Raw genomic sequence first — 20301 nt, forward strand, 5'->3', positions numbered from 1 at the left:
CTTAGAATACTACCGGACATGTCACACATATACTGTTACACTGTTAGGTATTTATCGCCCACGTTATAAGCATAAATTATAGCTACCAAAGTTGTTTTCTAAATGTGATCAAATTACAGACCAAGTTATTTAATTATTATTATTATGAGTATTTTTGCAACTGTCCTTGATTAAGCCGTTTAGTATAAATTAACGCCTCAGTCATAAAACATCCTTGAAACGCCTCTCAGATCAAGGTCACATCAATCGATACCGGCTTAACTGGCCCCACTCGGCCCACCTCAAAGACGTTTTAAGCTCGATAAACATGTTTTCCATCGCTTGATAAAAATAAATTATACAATTGTGTAAATTGCGATAACCCGAAGCCACACGACTTATTTAAATTACAATAGGAGGGCCTGGTCTGTGTCGCTTAATTTACTGTACAATTGGTTTTGATAGAATATAGACGTCGACGATGGCCTCGCTGCGAAAGACTACTGTAAGTATATTTTTTTTTAACTACTTAACCCTACTTTTTGCATGTGGTTATTCGAAATTTTTATAAATCAGCTGATATTTAACAGGTTTTTTTTTATGGAAATGTGGATTAAAGGGCGAGTTTAAAATGTATTTGGTGTGTACAACAAGATGCTTCAAGGTCGCATTTGTTGCATTCAATGGCATTCATTAACTTCTTGAACCCATGACCTTATCACTGTTGGTCAAATATTCCGTTAGTAACAACCAGCGATAAACATTCCGTACCTGTAATTACTGATTGCGAAGTTGATAACAACATTCCTGCGTTTGTTTGAACATTATAGCCGTGAAATTGTCAGAGAAATGGAACAGAATCTTTTTTTATCTAAGAAAAAGATCATTTTCTAACTTTAGTTTGCAACCTCATTTTAATAGTTTAAGCTGGTTTAAGGTTGTAAAAAACTATATCTTGAAAATTAGTTTTTGAAAATTTTAAAATTTGTAAAGTTCGGCAAAAGATAAATGCAAATGACTCCAATTATGGAATATTGCCGCTGTAAAATCTCCAGTCGCTTTCGAAGCTGTACCCTGTGTAAAGCTGTCAATCAGAGTTAGTGGCTACCCTTGTACCTTTCCAGGACCGTATTTGTTCTCTAGTAAAAGCATTTCTAAAATGTTTCCGCTGACGTTGCTTTTAGAGCTGAAAACTGTCATTTATAAACTCCGTTGCCAAGTTGCTGTTGATAGTAACTTTTGCCGTACTCAATGGGGTTGTAGAAGAAAAATGGAGGATTTAAGTTGATTACTACAAAAATTTATCATTTTAGACATGTTTTAAGTTTCTTGTTGTCGAAATAAATCTGCACATACTAAGAAAAAAAGGCAAAATATAGCCCCGCCCACCCACCCTATCTCAATTGTGATGATTTTTTTCTGCAAAATCCTTATTTTTCTACGAGAAATTAAAACATGTTTTTGAGAATCGTATGTACATTTAGAAAAAAATAAAGCCAAATATGAGGCCCCACTCATACCCGCCACGATCTCAATCCTCAATTGTGATGAATTTTAAACGTGTTTTAAGTTTGTAAGAATAAAAAAATAATCAAAATTGAGATGGGGTGGGTGGGCGGGGTTTATATGTTGCCTTTTTTTCTTAATATGCATAGTATTCATTGAACAGTACGATACTCAAAAACATGTTTTTAATTTATTGTAAAGTTTCTTGTTGTCGAAATAAATCTACACATACTAAGAAAAAAAGGCAAAATATAACCCCGCCCACCCACCCTATCTCAATTGTGATGATTTTTTTCTGCAAAATCCTTATTTCTCTACGAGAAATTAAAACATGTTTTTGAGAATCGTATGTACATTTAGAACAAAATAAAGCCAAATATGAGGCCCCACTCATACCCGCCACGATCTCAATCCTCAATTGTGATGAATTTTAAACGTGTTTTAAGTTTCTAAGAATAAAAAAATAATCACAACTGAGATGGGGTGGGTGGGCGGGGTTTATATTTTGCCTTTGTTTCTTAATATGCATAGTATTCTTTGAACAATACGATACTCAAAAACATGTTTTTAATTTATTGTAAAGAAATAAGTATTTTGCAGTTAAGCTTTTGTCTTTTCGTTTTCGTATGTGTAGACTTATTTTCACAACATGAAACTTAAAACATGTTTAAAATGGAACATTTGTATAAGGAAACATCGATTTTTTAAATTTCTTATTGTAAAAAAATAGCTATGCTATGCTTATTTTTCTTGATATACATAATATTCTTTGAACCCGATATTCAAAAACATGTTTTTAATTTCTTGTAAAGAAATAAGTATTTTGCAGTTAAGCTCCGCCTCCTTGGTTTTTTGCCTTTTTGTTTTAATATGTGTACTTCTTTTCACAACAAAAAACTTAAAACGTATTTAAAATGGCAAATTTGTATAAGGAAATATCGATTTTGAAATTATGGGGCGGAGCCTAATTACAGAATCGATATTTTCCTATACAAATTTGCCATTTTAAACATGTTTTAAGTTTCTTGTTGTGAAAAGATGGCTAAGTATATTAAGAAAAAAAGGCAAAATATAAGCCCCGCCCACCCGCCCTGTCTCTATTGTAATGATTTTTTTATTCGTTGCGAGTCAAGGAGGCGGAGCTTTAACTGCAAAATCCTTATTTCTCTATAAGAAATAAAAAACATGTGTTTGAGTATCGTGTTGTTCAAAGAATACTAAATATTAAGAAAAAAACAAGCCAAAAATTAAGCCCCACCCATATCCATCCCACGCTCAATTATGACGAATTTTTCATTCGTTGTCAGACCGCGGGGCGGAGTTTAATTGCAAAATCGATATTTCCCTTTACAAATTTAAACATGTTTTAAGTTTTTTGTTGTGAAAATATGACGATACATTTTAAGAAAACAAGGAAAAATATAAGCCCCGCCCACCCACCCAATCTCAATTGCGACGATTTTTTTATTCGCCGTAAGCCAAGGGGGCGGAGCTTATCTGCAAAATCTTTATTTCTCTACGAGAAATTAAAAACATGTTTTTGAGTATCGTGTTGTTCAAGGAATATTATGTATATTAATGAAAAAATAAAGCCAAAGATTGGCCCCACCCATACCCGCCCCTACCTCAATTCTCAATTGTGATGAATTTTTCATTCGTTGGAAGATGAAAAGGAGGGGCTTAATAGCAATATATTTTGGCTTTTTTTTCTTAATATACATATTTTTCTTTGAACAACCCAATACTCAAAAACATGTTTCTAATTTCTTGTAAAGAATTAAGTACTTACCAGTTAAGTTCTCTTGGTTCACGGCAAATAAAAAAAAATCATCACAATTGAGATAGGGCGGGTGGGCGGGCTTACATTTTGTCTCTTTGTTTTAATATGTGTGGGCTTTTTTTCACAACATGAAACTTAAAACATGTTTAAAATGGAAAATTTGTATAAGGAAATATCGATCTATATTTCCTTGCAAAAATGTACCATTTTGACCATGTTCTAAGTTTCCTGTTGTGAAAAGATGGCTATGTATATTAAGAAAAAAAGGTAAAATATAAGCCCCGCCCACCCGCCCTATCTCAATTCTGATGATTTTTTTATTCGTCGTCAGCCGAGGGGCGGAGTTTAATTGTAAAATCCTTATTTCTCTACGAGAAATTACCATGTGAAATATGTTCTTAAGTAATCGTGTTATACAAAGAAAACTAAATGTATCCGTCCTGATCTCAGTCATGATGAATTTTTCATTCGTTGTCAGATCGAGTGGTGGAGCGTAATTGCAAAATCGATATTTTCCTACACAAACTTACAATTTTAAACATGTTTTAAAAAAAGCAAAATATAGCCCCGCCCACCCTCCCATTTCAATTGTGACGATTTTTTTTTTTATTCGTCGTGAGCCAAGAAGGCGGAGCTTAACTGCAAAATCTTTATTTCTCTACAAGAAATAAAAACATGTTTTTGAGTATCCTGTTGTTCAAAGAATTCTTTGTAGATTAAGAAAAAAATAAACCCAAAGATTAGGCCCCCCTCATACTCACCACGATCTCAATCCCCAGTTGTGGTGAATTTTTCATTCGTTATCAGATCGAGAGGCGGGGCTTAATTGCAAGATCCATATTTGTTTACAAGAATTTACCATTTTAAACATGTTGTTAAGTTTCTTGTTCTGAAAAAACGACTACGTATATTAAAAAAAAGCAAAATATAAACCCCGCCCACCCGCCCCATCTTAATTGTGATTATTTTTTTTAATCGTCGTGAGCCAAACGAGCAGAATTTAATTGCAAAATCCTTATTATTTCTCTATTAATAAATTATCATGTAAGACGTGTTTTTGTGTTTCGTGATATTCAAAGGATACTATGTACAAACATATATTAAGAAAAAATTAAAGCCAAAGATTAAACTCCACCCATACATAATTTCAAACGTGTTTTATGTTTCTAAGAATAAAAAAAATCATCAGAATTGAGACAGGGCGGGTGGGCGGGCTTAAATTTTGCATTCTTTTTTACTATGTGTAGACTTCTTTTCACAACATGAAACTTAAAACATGTTTAAAATGGAAAATATCGATTTTGCAGTTAGACTCCGCCCCATAATTGCAAAATCTATATTTCCTTGCAAAAAGGTACCATTTTAACCATGTACTAAGTTTCTTGTTGTGAAAAAATGGCTATGTGTATTAAGAAAAAAAAAGGTAAAATATAAGCCCCGCCCACGCGTCCTATCTCAATTCTGATGATTTTTTTATTCGTCGTGAGCCAAGGGGCGGAGCTTAATTGTAAAATCCTTGTTTTTCTACGAGAAATTACCAAGTGAAATATATATACAAAGAAAACTAAATGTATCAATTAAAAAAGAAAGCCAAAAGAGAAGCCCCAACCATCAGTCGTGATGAATTTTTCATTCGTTGTCAGCGAGGGGCGGAGCGTAATTGCAAAATCGATATTTTCCTATAGAAATTTACCATTTTAAATATGTTTTAAGTTTCTTGTGAAAAGAAACACATATCGAGAAAAAAGGGTAAAATATAAGTGTCGCACACCCGACTTAGCACACTACAGCAATTTAATTGGTTGAAAACCCAACCTTAATGCATACCTAATGGTTTTATTGCAGTTTGCGGTCGAAAGTACTAAATACCCGTCATAAAATAATTGACGGCGTTTATATTTATCTTTTGCTGGACTTTAAATTTAATTACTACATATGTACGTTCTAATTACCTGCAATTAAGTTTATTGTGACATGTCCTGAGATTATTTCTTGTTCTTCGTTCTACTCTACTTTAGAAATAGTTCACGCAGAAAGAAGTCTTGTTAGTGTTTGGCGTTTCTCTGTCATAGTGAACTTTTCTACCTGCGTAAGGGTAACTATTTAGATTAGTGTCATTAGGCGAATTAATCCATTAAGATTAAGTGTTGACCAGTTCACTTAAGTTTATGTTTCCTGTGTTACTGTTTGCCGTTAAAAAAATTAATTAAAAAACCACCCCTTTCTGAAGTATGCATGTTACGCTACTGACAAACAGTCCGTTGTCAGATTCTGATGATTCACCACGTTGAACTGTTATTTGCATAACCAAATATGAATGTTTCTTTTTCCTTCAAGACTCCCTTCGTCAGCCTCCTCAAACGCAACTACTCCAACGTCGCCCCCACAACCAAGCTCTTCATCGATGGCGCCTTCGTCGACTCAAAAGCCAGCGCCTGGATTGACCTCCACGATCCGGCCACCAACAACCTGGTAACACGAGTGCCACAAAGTACCCAAAGCGAAATGGAGGCTGCTGTCGAATCCGCCAAAAAAGCGTACGAAACGTGGCGCCAGACTTCAGTATTAACTCGCCAGCAACTAATGCTCAACTTGCAACACGTGATACGACGAGATATTAAGAAGCTAGCCGCTAACATCACAGTCGAGCAGGGCAAGACTCTGGCGGATGCCGAAGGTGACGTTATGAGGGGATTACGTACGTATAATTGGCGGGAGATTTGAATCAGTTGTAAAGTACGACGTTACAGAGGTGGTTCAGCACAGTTGTGCCGCAGGGAGTCTTCTTCAGGGCGAATCGTTGCAGAACATAGCGAAAGATATGGATATTGTGTCGTATAGGGTTCCGATTGGTGTGACTGCGGGGATTTGTCCGTTCAACTTTCCCGCTATGATTCCGTTATGGATGTTCCCAATGGCGTTGATTGCGGGGAATACCATGGTGGTTAAGCCGTCGGAGAGGGATCCAGGGGCTACGATGTTACTCATGGAGTTGTTGAATGAAATTGGGTGTCCACCGGGTGTTGTGAACGTACGTAAATATTTTTTGAGTCGCATGTGTCTTGAGGGTTCAAAATTTTTCCAGGTGATACACGGAAGTCACGACGCTGTCAACTTCATTTGCGACAATAAAGATATTCAAGCTATAAGCTTCGTGGGCTCTGACAAAGCCGGAAAGTACATCTATGAACGCGGCGGTGCTAATGGGAAACGCGTCCAGTCGAACATGGGTGCCAAAAACCATGCTGTGGTTCTTCCAGACGCCGACAAGAGCGCTACCATTGACCAGTTGATCGGTGCCGCCTTCGGTGCCGCCGGCCAGCGTTGTATGGCTTTGAGCGTCGCCGTCCTCGTCGGAGAAACCCGGGAGTGGATTCCCGAAATTGTTGAAAGAGCCAAAAAATTAAAAGTGAATGCAGGACACGAGCCTGGGACTGATTTGGGTCCAGTGATCTCCCCACAAGCTAAACAAAGAATCCTGAGTTTGATAGAATCGGGGATCAAACAAGGAGCGCAGTGTCCTTTGGATGGCAGAGGCTTGGTGGTGGAAAAATATCCCAATGGTAATTTCGTGGGTCCTACCCTACTCACGGGGGTGCAGCAGTCGTTCGAATGCTACAAAGAAGAGATCTTCGGGCCCGTGCTCAACGTCATGTTTGCCGACACTCTAGAAGATGCTATTAAAATAATTAACGCAAATCCATACGGTAACGGTACAGCGATTTTCACCAGCAATGGCAGTCATGCCAGACAGTTTGTCGACCAAATCGATGTGGGACAAGTGGGGGTGAACGTCCCGATTCCGGTACCTCTACCCATGTTTAGCTTCACGGGGTCGAGAGGCAGTTTTCATGGGGATTTGCACTTTTACGGGAAGCAGGGACTGCACTTCTATACGGAAACTAAGACGATTACTTCGTTGTGGAGGAAGGGTCAAGCGGTATCGAAGAAGTCAGTGTCGATGCCTGTTCATAATTAATTTTTTTGTGGTTGGCAATAAAGCGAAGCGTTGATGATTGTGTTATTGTTTGTGGCCTTAATCGAGTTCATCCATGAAACCAAAAGTATTGTCACGGTCTGAGAGTCACGAAAAAACACAAACAAAAATATTCGGTGTAGAAACTAGGGCGTTCTCCTTTCTTCAGTCACGATAATGGGATGCGAAATTTCATTTTTGTTTAGATAAATTTCACTAGACTAATGGATTTGTTTTGAAAAATGTCCAAACTCCATTTCTTACACAGAAAGATTTAAGTACCACATTTATGAACCGTAAGAATAATTGTAGGGACGAAAATTTATAACATGAAGTAAAAAAATTCGAATTTCCCGCCCGGAAGTGCCGCATTACCGATAACACAGACTCCGGTGCAACCTAACTGTTCGCCTATAAACCCAATCACACCTATTAATATTTAATTGCAGTCGTTCATCTGTAACGGTCCAGCAGTCTACTGCCTGCAATTTGCAGCTCTACGATTACCTGACATGGGCTGGGTAACGGTACTTAAATTTATTACAATGGCCGTGTAAACAAAAGTTAAAAATGCACGCGGAGCGCAGAGAAAGCCTTTCTTTACGGCACACAAATCCTCGTTGACTTTCTACTCGCCGGACAAAGACAGCATTAAAACGTGTCATTTTTTTCCTAAACAAGGTAGGGATTGGTCTGTACCACATTTAAGGTTATTGTGGCGGAAACTTATATTACTTAGAGCCGACCGAGAAAGCGTCCAGTCAGGGTTGCGCCTGTTGCGTGAGAAAATGTTCCTGGTGGTACTATTCGTGGCGAGTGCCGCTGGTGATCTAGAACCGACGACGACCAAGACGTACGACTTGGAAGTGCCGGGATCCGACCCCATCCGCATAATAGAAGGCGAGCCGTTATGGCAGACCACGTCGAAAACCAAATTCGAGCACCGCTCGTTTGGCGCAGGGAGTAGTACCGAGGAGCGCGACGACCCCTTGCATCAGTTTTTGACCAACTATGCCGAGAACGTGCGAAAGAACAAAAACAAAATCAAAGACCATTCGTTCGAGGATAGTACAGAAAGGGGGAAGAGCTGGGATGTGGTACCGCACCAAAGACACAACCACCCGTACGACGACAAAAAGGGATGGGTAAGCATGGAACCGGTACCGTGGTCGGTGTCCAAAATCTCTAAATGGCAGAGTAAATATAAACCTTCGAGTCCTAAACCGTGGGAGGATTACGATATGGAGGAACTATCCCCAGTACGACCGTCGCAGTCGTACAGCAGACCCACTACTAACAACTACGACGTCTACTACGTTAACGATAAACCAGAGTCCAAACCCGTCTACCACAAACCGACGGCCGTTTATAACCAAAAGGTGCACGTGGATTACACGAACAGGTACCAACAAAAACACGACGAAAACTGCAAGCATTCGCAAAAACAGTCCGGCGAGGATGAAATAATAACTGATGGACTTCCGGCTAATTTTCCACACCCATATGAAGCCAGTAGGCGTCATGGGACTGATATCCACCCAGATACTCATCCGTTATCTGGAGAAGGGGAGTGGGTGTTACTGTCGACCACGAAAGGGTATAAGTATCCCAAAGAACGACAAAGAGCGTTAAAAATCAACCCTGAAGCTATCGGTGCACGTCGTACCGTACGCCTAACGGTACTACCACCATCAAAAAACTCCAAAGTGAATATGACGACGTCTCACGGTGGGTTGTTGCAAGTTGAATCGACCTTCCAGACTGTCGAACAAGCTCGTAGGCAACTATCCAAGAAACAAAAACTGAAGAAAAAACAGTCAAAACCCCCGAAACCTATCAGACAAGTGGTAGCACCCACTGTCACCACCACGACCCGACGCAACTCAGGTCCAGACAGCTCGGCGCTGTTGGCAGCTGTAGGTGCAGGGATGATTCCCGCAACCATGGCTATGTTGGTACCTATGGCATTAGGTGGACGACGCAAACGAGAAACGAGTACTCCGAAGTACTTGCAAACACTTCCACGTAATTTATATTAAATAATTAATTAATTTATTTATTTATTCATATAGTACAGTCTTATGTTACATGTTAAATAAATGTTGACTTTTGGTTTTTATGGTTTTTCCCAAGCCTGCCCAACCTAATCTACGTACTCTCAAGCATACAATGGTACTACGAAAGGAAACTTTGTAAACAGGGGAGTACATAAATCCTAATTAAATTAATGATGATGTCGTCGTCAATGAAGAGTGTAGTTTTGATAATGATGGTCTATTCGTCTCTGAAAGTGGGACAAGTACGTTGAAACCGCCTGAGTGGCGTTTTGCAGGAGTTGCAGTCCGAGGTGGACCTTCAAGTGGAAAAGTTCTTTAACAATGTCGAGGAACGATTTTACTTTATCGGGAGCCCAAGTTGTAGTACTTGTGTCTGTCGTGGTCATCGGTTGTAGCGTTGTGGCATCACTGGTACTAACAGTACCGTCGATTTCGTTCTCCCCTTCGTCGATGTTTTCAGGTAAAGCTCGTCTGCGTCTGACGTGGAGATTCCTAGGACCGTGTTCGGGTACAGCTGCAGGTGTAGCTTCCTCTCCAGAAACCGTATACACAGTACTCTGCTCTATAACTTTGCGATTATTGAAGCTATGTCTCGACGTAGGTGTTTTGAAATTGTTACCATATAGCGAGTTTGATGGCATGCCTGCTATTACCTTTCCGATTGCTTCTTCTTCAGCAATACCACCCGAGTACTCGTCGTTATAATAATAATTAGTGTCTTTATCGCGTCGATCAATGTCGTAAGAACGTCTAGCAGCTCCGAACGGGTACAAGAAGTAACTAGCTAACCCTGCAGTCACCATTAAACCGACTAAACCAACCCCTACAGTCGGCATTACTTCCCTCGACAAGTAGTTATAAAGTTGGGTACCGATAGGTTTCTCCTTCGGTTTAGGTTTGTCGATTTTAGTACTATTATCACTCTTCTCGCTCGGACGTCGCCTCCTGTTCTTATTCTTCTTCCTCTTGTTGTTTGAAGGCCGCTTCGTTTTTTTAATGTCAGTGCTTAATTCAGTCTCTCCGTCTTTCGCTTCCACGGGTAACGTGCTGGAGTTGCTCGCCGCGGTACTACTCACTACTATCGTAGTTATTTCCGTCGTTGCCGTCGTCGTGGTACTCGGACTCACCTTCTTGGCTCCATTCAGTACCGACGCTTTCACTTTCGTCAGTTTCGTAGTGGTAGGTGGTGGTGTGGTCGTGGTACTAGTCGTGGTGACGCGTTTTTTGAAAATCGGTTTAACGACTTTGTTGTTGTCCACCATGAGGGTGACGTTTTGTCTGTCGTTGAGTTTGATTACGGGTTTTCGGGACGGTTTCGGCGTTGTTTGTCCACTTAGAAGGATCCATGTCGACAGGCCGCTGTTCGTCGTGGGTTTTTCTACTTTGTAGAAGTTGAGCTTTTTGGTTGTTGCTTCTAGAAGCGCTTCGTCTTCGTCGACCGGAATGGCGACGCCTGCGTGAGAATTTTCGAACGTTTCGGGTACTTTGGTTTTCTTTTTCGCGTGCTGTTTGATTTTGGGGGGAGTTCTGGTGTCTAGAGTGATTATATCAGGTGATGAGGCATTTCTTTCCATCAGTTGGTTAGTCAGCTGCTTTATTGTTTCTCCGATTTGCGTGGGGGATCTAGAACAATAAGTAAAGTACGGAAAAATCGACTTGTCTGTAGTAACTGCTTAAAATTAGAGGTAAATAAAAACGCCGATCGATTTCTACAGTTTTATTCGTGATTGATGTAATCAATACATACCTATACAAGTAAATGTATGGCGACTCGATAAGTACAGACAATAAATAATAAACAAATAAATAAATAAATAAATATGAATAAATAGGTACATACAATAGAAGTGTTACGTGTCCACCTCAATCCTCACCTCATCGCAGCGACTATACATTATATACACGAAAAGTGACTAAACTGAATCGAAAATACTACCTGTTTCGTCTACGCCATTTCCACGATTGCGTACTACCCTCACCATATCCGTACTTCCGCGAAAAATTCTCTATAGCTTCCGTAACCGGATTCTTAAACTCCTCATCTACCCGCCTATGATGCTGAAAATCAGCAACGTTTTGCCAAGTTTTAGTTTCGTGATTCCAGAACCACCCGTCGGGGTGATGTACGGGCTTGTGCACATGCTTATAGAACGTAACGTTTGACGACTTCTTTTTATTTTTCACACCTGCGAATAAAATTAACGCCGGAATCCACCACGGGAAGAGTCCGATCACCGTCAAGAAACCCAACGTGAAAAACAACGCCATGGGTACTATATACAAATACGGATTTCTCAAAAAATTTAGGAGATGTCCAAATTTTTCCCACAAGAATTTTAAAAAATCAAACAGACCTTTCAGATCGGGTAGTCTGAGACCGCCGCCGTCGCTGCCGTTCCCTCCGCTACCGCCACTCCCACCGGAACCACCAGTACCACCACTAGGTGCCGCTGGCGCCGCGTCCGCCTGGCCGCCAGCCCCGGGACCGGGATCCGCTTGTACGTCTGGAGGTGGTACCGGTTCGTCCTCGGCGACGGGCACAGCGTCGTACGTTTCGGGTACCACGGGGGAACGATCGGTGGCCGTATTTTGGTGAAAATGCGAATTTATTACCAAGTTTAAGTCGGAACATTCTTGACGTTGCTGGGGGTTTAGTACGGAACTCGAAATGTGTACTGAGGGACATGGAGATAGACCGTTTTTGACGTCAGTGGATTCCGGAGCCATATCGAGATTAAAGGTACTAATCGCGTTACTTAAGTCGGGTTGTGCGGGAATTTGAGTGGGTTCGGGTGACGGTGGAACTGATGAAACTTCATTCAGAGAGTAGGGGGGTGAATGAGAATTAATCTCGGGATTGGGGGTAGGATACGGCACCCCTTGTTCGTACCAAGCTTGCTTAATTTCGTTCAGAGTGGGTTTATCTGACCACTTAGTGACCACTCGTCGGACTGTCGGTTTAGGTTTGGGTTTTTTTGTAGTCGTGTGGTACTTGGTGGTACTTACTGGGCGTGGCGAAAGTTTAATTTTGAACGGGGGGTTCGTCGGACGCGCAACTTTAACCGGTTTTTTAAAACTGCTAACGTTTACAGGTTTAGCTACATTGATTACAATAGTGTTCGGTACTGCGGGTTTCCGGGTGGCTTTTTTTTTCGGTTTGATAGTACTCCTATTGACCTCAAGCTTCGTGACAGTGTCGACTTTAACCGTTTTGTTGGGTGTGTTTAAATCTTCGAAGTTACTCTTAACGAAATTAGTAAGTAGCTGTTGGTCTTTCTTTTTGATTTTTCGCACGTTTTGCCCGCGAAAGTTCGGACCCGATAAAATATTTAGTACCATTTCGGCGTAAAACGACTCATTTTTTGGCTGCTTTGTATTTCTGTTAACCGAAATGAATTTCGTAGATTCGGAAAATTGAGGTAGATACGTTAAGTGTGTGTGTCCTCCTAAAGAGTACCTTGCTGTCGTGGTTCCTGATGGTACCGGAGTTGCAGTGCTCAATGCCGAAATCACAACCACAAACACTAGACACTGCATTTTCGCCTGAAACAAAAGTAGATATTAAAGTCGATCCATTTATACCATTGGCGGTACCGTTACAGACGGTACCACATTCATTTGGGATTACCACTATTTAATTGGTAGCATTGCAACGGTTTCATCGCCGGTAATTAACATAACGAAAACAAATAATTGTACCGGAGAACCACCTTGGCGAAGAACGCGATGGTATGGTCGTGTGGGTTAGAGGAAGATGGTAATGAAGCGGTACCGCTACGGTCAATGACTTTCTCTGACCAAGACCAGCCCGGGTTATTTACGATGAGAATTTGGGCCGAATTCGAATTGACAAGGTCGGGACTGTTTTATAAAAATAATCAACAATAAAATTGTTCCTGCACAAAAAACTGTTTGTTGTTTACGAATCAGTTCACATCGGAATGACTCATGCCGCAAGAATGGTACCGGCACCCTCTTCTTGAAAAATTGTTATTACAATAATGTTTTTATTATCTTATTATTGCGATATTAATTAATGCTTCAGGAATAGGTTCCTGGAAATATTGAACATTGTCGAGAAAACTTACTCTTTTGATTCAACTCGTCTTCTTTAAGACACTGTGGGCACTGTAACATCTGAAGAACTACTGGTGGCAGGAACCTTTGCGTGGCCGGCACGCTCGGCATAGCGGTACCCATGGCTGGTACCTGAAACAGACAATGTGTTAAAATAAAACTAATAGCGTAATGGCAAGTTTCCAGTGACCTGGTTGAGAGTGAAGATGTTTCTTTGAAAAAATGTGTGCAGTTGGTTGCCTATGTTTCAGGCTAGAAGCCGCTTTGAACTTGTATACGAGTCCTAAATTTTAAATTTCGAGGTCAGTCCTACACAAAATCAAGATTCTGATATTTCAGTGACCGGTTACGTAATTTTTGCCACTTATCCGATATAGGAAGCATGAAAACGTTAAATGTGCGTCGCTTGAGTATGAAATAAAAAATCGCAGATCGTGGCAATCAGAGCGTGGTGTCCTTAATGATGAATGGATCTTAACAGTTCATTTTTTCACATCTGATGCTTGATAATGATGAATATTATCTTCATTGACCATGTCGCGTTTGTTTGAATTTCTTCTAGTAGGGTTTGAAAGTTTGCATAGTGGAAAAACTGGATATTTTAGGTTACATTGCGTCAGCGATACCGCAGCAGGTGTCATCAAAATTTGCATGTGACCAAAAAACCGCATTTTTTAGTTTTATTTTATCTTTTGTCACATTTCGCGGCTGTTTTACGTAAAGTTATTGTTATTGGCACTTTCACTAACTGTACTTTTCGTGAGCAAACATGTTCAATATTTACAGAAGTTTTAATACTTAGGTTTGTATTGCGAACGGAAGCAACTTTAAGTAAATAAAACAATAAAAAAAACGACCAGATTCTGTCTTGTGTATTTTTTTATAGTTAATCATATCACTGTCACAATGTCTTTCAAGTTGCATTAAACAAAGAAACTCACAAACAATGACTTAGCTCTCACCATCGAAGATTGCATTTTAACTTCATCATCTAATTCTAAGTTTCCATTAAAGAGCCATAATTAGAAAATGCTATTTACTTGGTTAACTAGGCTTGAGCGGGTATAAGAATTTTGATCCTTTCTCCAGCTAACGGTGCATTTTCATTCAGGCAACGGGATAAGACTTAAAAAATAAATAAATTACAATTCTTAAAAAAAACACGTTTGTGATGTCCCATAACTTTTACTGAAAGGTGGTGCGATCAGGTCTAAAGCGGTTAATCGTTCATTGCAGAATTGCACCTCAATATCTTAAACCAGCTCGTAATGTTCTCATTATGGGTAAGTAGTTGTAGCGTTGTCAACAATATTTTTCATTTTTCGTGCTTACAAATTCTGCTGTTGTTATTAGAGCATTTCTTAATAACAAAATTTGTTAACAACAAATGTCTCATTTATTGTTCACATACAAAATATCACCGTGGAGACAGTTGTAAATTTAATTTAATTGACTTAACTTTCTAATTAGAGAACAAATCGTAGCTTGTTTAAAATGTATTACTTCTTCACACTATTCGTATTTCTTGTGGTTTTTGCACACACAAGTCATTTTTATTCCCTTCAAACGACACAAATGATACAAGGTGATAAAAAATAATTGAGACCATCAAGAATATGATATATAACGTAAATATAACTATTACGAGTTTTTTGAGATATACATTGATCCACAAATCACACTGTACACATGTATGTTGACTTTGGCAAAACGTCCATATTTTTGAAAAAAAGAAAAATCAAAATTATAAAACAACATTTTGCAATTTAATTTTGAATCTTCCAAATTGAGTGCTTTGAAATTTTATAGATGTATTAAATTTATGGTAAGGGCAATATATATATTTTTAATCAAAGTATATTTGCTTGTCCCCTCCAAAAAATTATTGACGTCATCTCAAAATTTTGCCCGATAAATCCTATCTAAAATATATGCTTGTGATTTATCGCTGCGTCCATATTTTTTAAATTTGCTGAAACATGTTGACTCAAAAAAATTAATGAATGCGTGAATTTATTTCATTGATTTAATTAGGAACTCCAAATCCGAATCCTTTGAAATCTTGGAGATGTTTCAAAGTGATCATAAGCATGGTAAATTTTTAATCAAAATATTATTCGTACATATTTCGTAATTTTTTTTTAAATACACGAAGTCTTCTTTTTCCAAGAAGAAACTAAAAACAAAAAGAAAAGTATATGTAACTAAAAAAAGTCTCTATCTCAGTTGTAATGATTTTTTTCATTCGTTGTCAAACCGAGCAGCGGAATTTAATTGCAAAATCCATATTTTTCTACAAAATTTTACTCTTTTGAGAACATATTTCACATGGTAATTTCTTGTAGAGAAATGAAGATTTTGCAATTCAGCTCCGCCCTCGGCTCACGATGAATAAAAAAATCATCACAATTGAGAGGGGGCGGGTGGGCGGGGCCTATATTTCCTACATTTTTCTTCTTATATACGAAATCTTCTTTTCCCAACAAGAAACTCACTATCGTGTTGTTCAAAGAAAACTATATGTAATTAAAAAAAAATCCGATCTCAATTATGATGAATTTTTTATTCTTTGTCAGACCAAGGGACGGTGCATAATTGCAAAATACATATTTCCCTAGAAAAATTTTGAACATATTTTAAATTTCTTGTAATGGAAATAAAATATGTTAAGAAGACAGAGTGAAATATAAGCCCCACCCACCCACCCTATCTCAATTGTAATGATTTTTTTATTCATTGTCACACCGAACGGCGGAGTTGAACTGCAAAATACACATTTCTTTACAAAATTTTACTGTTTTAAGAACATATTTCACATGGTAATTTCTTAATTGTAGAGAGATGAGGATTTTGCAACTAAGCTGCGCCCTCGGCACAGGATGAATAAAAAAATTATCACAATCGAGAGGGGTGGGTGGGCGGGGCTTATATTTTGTGCATTTTTTCTTAATATACGAAGTCTTGTTTTCATAACAAGAAATCAAAAATGAATAAAAATTCGTCACAATAGGGTATTCCACGCAAAGCTAAAGTAGATGTCGCCACCACCGAAGGGGCACGAATTTGTAACCAAAGGTTGGCAACAGCCAAATGGACATGTGTGTTTTTTGTATTTGTCAGCTGCCTTGGTTAATCAGTCTTTGTACATTTTGTTTGATTTAAATAAAAATTTACTGTTAATACATATATCTAGGTACTAGAGCTTATTTGAAACCAGAAGTACATCGGGCGGGAGAGATGAATGCGCGAAGCGCGAAAATGGGTGATGAGTATGGACGAGTCAGTGGCGGACCATTAGTGTTGTTATTGGGGTTTGTACGTTGCTCGCGTTAGTATAAGAACGTACAAAACAGGTCCAAAGAGTAAAGGAAGTTCGTTCTCGACGCCGCTGATTCTGTGAAAGTAGTGCTCATGCGCACTGAATAGTGTTTCAAATACTGGTATCTGCGCTCTTTTATTGCTGTGTACTTCTGCTTTCAAATAAGCTCTAATACATCCACCGCATATAGAGGGACAACTTTACCACATGAAAGTCACTATATTTGACACTTTTTGGTAATTTTGCCCTTACAGACGTGGCGCCTCTAGCGGTACAAAGTGGCAGTGGAATACCCCATTGAGAGGGGGTGGGTGGGCGGGGCCTATATTTCCTATTTTTTTTTCTTATATACGAAATCTTCTTTTCAAAAAAAAATTCCGATCTCAATTATGACGAATTTTTTATTCCTTGTCAGACCGAGGGGCGGTGCATAATTGCAAAATACATATTTCCCTACAAAAATTTTGAACATATTTTAAATTCCTTCTTGTTAAAAGAAAACTACGTATATTAAGAAGACAGGGTGAAATATAAGCCCCACCCACCCACCCGATCTCAATCGTAATGATTTTTTTTATTCATTGTAAGATCGAGCGGCGGAGTTTTAACTGCAAAATCCACATTTCTTTACAAAATTTTACTCTTTTAAGAACATATTTCACGTGGTAATTTCTTGTAGAGAAATGAGGATTTTGCAACTAAGCTGCGCCCGCGGCAGAGGATGAATAAAAACATCATCACAATCGAGAGGGGGTGGGTGGGCGGGGCTTATATTTTGTCCACATTTTCTTAATATACGAAATCTTCTTTTCCCAACAAGAAACTAAAAATATATTTAACTTTCGTGTTGTTCAAAGAAAACTATATGTAACTAAAAATAGTCCCGATGTCAATTGGGATGTTTTATTTTTAATATATAATTCATATTTTTAAATTTGCTTGTTCAGGGTGTCTCAGACTCAAATTAATGACTTAATCATTAAAAAATAAATAATCAGATTTAGGAATTTAACTCGTTACTATGGAAATATGCAATTTAACAAGTTTTTCCAAGTTTAATAGGGGCAAAATTAGTCTTATCTTAGCGAGTGCTAGCCCCGTCCACCGCCCTCTGCTTTCTAAGATTATATGTCATTTGCCAAAATAAGTTTTACCTTTGTAAGTACTAGCCCCGCCCACCCGCCCTATGTTTTCTCAAAGGGTATGGCGTTTGCCAAAATCAGTATTATCTGAGCAAGTATTAGCACTACTTTTTCAGAGTTTATGTCATTTGCCAAAATAAGTTTTACCTTTGCAAGTACTAGCAAGTACTACCTTCTGAGAAAATAAAGGGCGGGTGGGCAGGGCTAGTACTTGCTAACATAAGTCTTAATTTGGCAAATGACATATCCTCTGAGAAAATAAGGAGCGGGTGGGCGGGGCTAGTACTTGCTAGGTTAACACTGATTTTGGCAGATGATATATCCTCTAAGAAAGTAAAGGGTGGGTGGGCGGGCCTAGTACTTGGTAAGATAAGACTGATTTTGCAAATGACATATCCTCTGAGAAAATAGAGGGCGGGTGGGCGGGCCTAATATTTGTTAAGATAAAACTGATTTTGCTCCTATTAATCTTGTAAAAACTTGTGAAATTTAAAGATGTTAAGCTCCAAATTTTCATAGTAACGAGTTGAATTCCTAAGTCTACCCAAAATGTGCAAAATATGATGAGTTTTTACTTGTGATTTATTTTTAATATATAATTCATATATTTTAAATTTGCTTATATAGGGTGTCTCAGAAAAATTAATACCTGAGTTGTTAAAAAATAAATATCCAATCAGATTTAGGAATTTAGCTCGTTACTGTGGAAATAAGCGATTTAACACCTTTTAAATTTAACAAGGGGAGTACTAGCCCCGCCCGGCGGCCCCCTATTTTCTCAGAGGATGTCATTTGCCTAAATAAGTGACATACCCTCTAAGAAAGGAATGAGTGGGGAGGGCTAGTACTTGTTAACATAAGACTTATTTCGGCAAATGACATATCCTCTAGGGAAATAGGGGGCGGGTGGGCGGGCCTAGTATTTATTATTTTTGTGAATTGACGATCCGCATTTGGAGGAAATGCGTAATAAAGCTTAGCTAATATCTTTTGGTCCTTAAACTAATGCTACTCTTTTAGTAATTTTTTTCAATAGAATCCTCTGTTACGTAACATAATCTTTGACATAAACTACACACTTTATGATTTCTACTGTTTTATATGTCACTATATTCCCATTTTCCTACACAAAATATGTGTTGAGCAATTGAGCATGTTATCTTGTACTTTTGCAAGCAACATGGTATTGTACTCCCAGTTTCAAGTAGTTTTTATGATAGGTCCATTGTGTCGAAGCTGATGATGATAATAATGAGGTGATAATGTTTATTATCTTGTTATAAAAACCACTTTAAACTGGGAGTACAATATGTATGTATATATACAAAAAAAATAAATAAATAAAATAACGTCATTAATGATGAATGTGATGTAGACAAATTTTGATTATCGTTTTCTCAGTTCCACGATAATGTTAAAGCACATTTAAAATCTGAAGGCGATTTATTTACTAGTTTTTGAGCTTATCAAAGTTCCGACAGCGATGGCCATCGTCACATGGCAATCAGAAACATGCATTTTCGTATTTCATGAATAATGGAACACGAGCAACCACGAAATTAGACATTAATCAAAATAATTCTATCGAGTAGTATAAAAAAAAATATACGAAGTTAAAATCTCAAAGAATGAGTAAAACCGGATTTGTCTTAGTCGACCATATATATTGACATTCGCCATAAGGTTCACACAGTTTCCCATTTAAAAAATCCAGTTTAGTTTAATTGCAGACATTTTCGCAAAAATGTGTAAAACCTCGTCACGAAACTTGGCCACTAATTACAGACAAGTGTGAATTTTTTCCTCTCTTTTCGCAACATGTCATTATTGTCATTACACTTTTAACTCTTCAAATTAATGATCACGCGACGAAAACTTGGCGAAAAATTGATACGTGATTTTTTTTAAACAATCACTAAACGATACTTGAATCAAGAACTCTACAGAATGAGGTGAAAGAATTCTAGACGTACCTACCTCATTCCATTTACATTTTAATTTTACTACGTCACGTGTCTTCGAATAATTAAGTTATAAAGTTAACACAAAGGAAACAAAAGTGCGACCTGACCTTAGACACGATCAATTAGACTCAAATAAACTTTCCGTCTCGGCGAACACAACACCGAAATGATGCTAATAAGAAAACATTTACATTTCAATAAAGCTTCCAACATCCTACATAACTACAGATGTATCTAGATCACCTACTCTCATGATCAAGTCGCAAAAACATTTGCTTACACATGTCGCACGACAAACCGTTAATTGGCGCTAAGTGAAACCTGATCAAACGTATACTTACTTCAGCTGCATCCCCGGAATTTTCCGGTGATCACTCCGGGAAACTCCAGTATGAGATGGGTTGTCACAGGTGGCGTGGATGGGCAGCAAGGATAAGACACTAAGGTCACTACACAATCACATCACCGGTTGTGTTCCGGGCAACGTTCCAAGTGTTACAA

At 38.5% G+C, this 20301-nt stretch overlaps 2 protein-coding genes across 2 annotated transcripts; one reads left to right on the forward strand and one right to left on the reverse strand.

Moving 5' to 3' along the window:
* The first annotated feature begins 270 nt into the window (after positions 1-270).
* Positions 271-7278, forward strand: LOC135124982 (probable methylmalonate-semialdehyde/malonate-semialdehyde dehydrogenase [acylating], mitochondrial). Its single transcript, XM_064050236.1, has 4 exons — positions 271-484; positions 5603-5963; positions 6016-6296; positions 6351-7278. The coding sequence occupies exons 1-4, from the start codon at positions 461-463 to the stop codon at positions 7242-7244; spliced, it is 1560 nt and encodes a 519-aa protein (XP_063906306.1). The 5' UTR covers positions 271-460; the 3' UTR covers positions 7245-7278.
* Positions 7279-9270: 1992 nt separating this feature from the next.
* LOC135124990 (location of vulva defective 1-like) lies at positions 9271-20301 on the reverse strand. The gene is made up of 4 exons (XM_064050249.1): positions 20142-20301; positions 13387-13507; positions 12756-12841; positions 9271-10921 (listed from the first exon to the last, which is right to left on the reverse strand). Exons 3-4 carry the CDS (start codon positions 12833-12835, stop codon positions 9484-9486), a joined length of 1518 nt encoding a protein of 505 aa, XP_063906319.1. The 5' UTR covers positions 12836-12841; positions 13387-13507; positions 20142-20301; the 3' UTR covers positions 9271-9483.

Source organism: Zophobas morio, unplaced genomic scaffold (assembly GCF_036711695.1).
Source record: "Zophobas morio isolate AGI-343-1 ecotype UQ-CSIRO unplaced genomic scaffold, CSIRO_AGI_Zmor_V1 ptg000002l, whole genome shotgun sequence".
In the NCBI taxonomy this organism is placed as follows: domain Eukaryota; kingdom Metazoa; phylum Arthropoda; class Insecta; order Coleoptera; family Tenebrionidae; genus Zophobas; species Zophobas morio.

What these genes read in the sequence shown, in the direction of transcription:
- LOC135124982 (XM_064050236.1), top strand. Translation starts at nt 461, where the DNA reads ATGGCCTCGCTGCGAAAGACTACT. An exon ending in CCTCGCTGCGAAAGACTACT is followed by an intron (nt 485 to 5,602) that starts GTAAGTATATTT and finishes TTTTCCTTCAAG; the next exon opens with ACTCCCTTCGTCAGCCTCCT. An exon ending in GTCCACCGGGTGTTGTGAAC is followed by an intron (nt 6,297 to 6,350) that starts GTACGTAAATAT and finishes AAATTTTTCCAG; the next exon opens with GTGATACACGGAAGTCACGA.
- LOC135124990 (XM_064050249.1), bottom strand. Translation starts at nt 12,835, where the DNA reads ATGCAGTGTCTAGTGTTTGTGGTTGTGATTTCGGCATTGAGCACTGCA. An exon ending in TCAGGAACCACGACAGCAAG is followed by an intron (nt 10,922 to 12,755) that starts GTACTCTTTAGG and finishes TTATTGTTCTAG; the next exon opens with ATCCCCCACGCAAATCGGAG.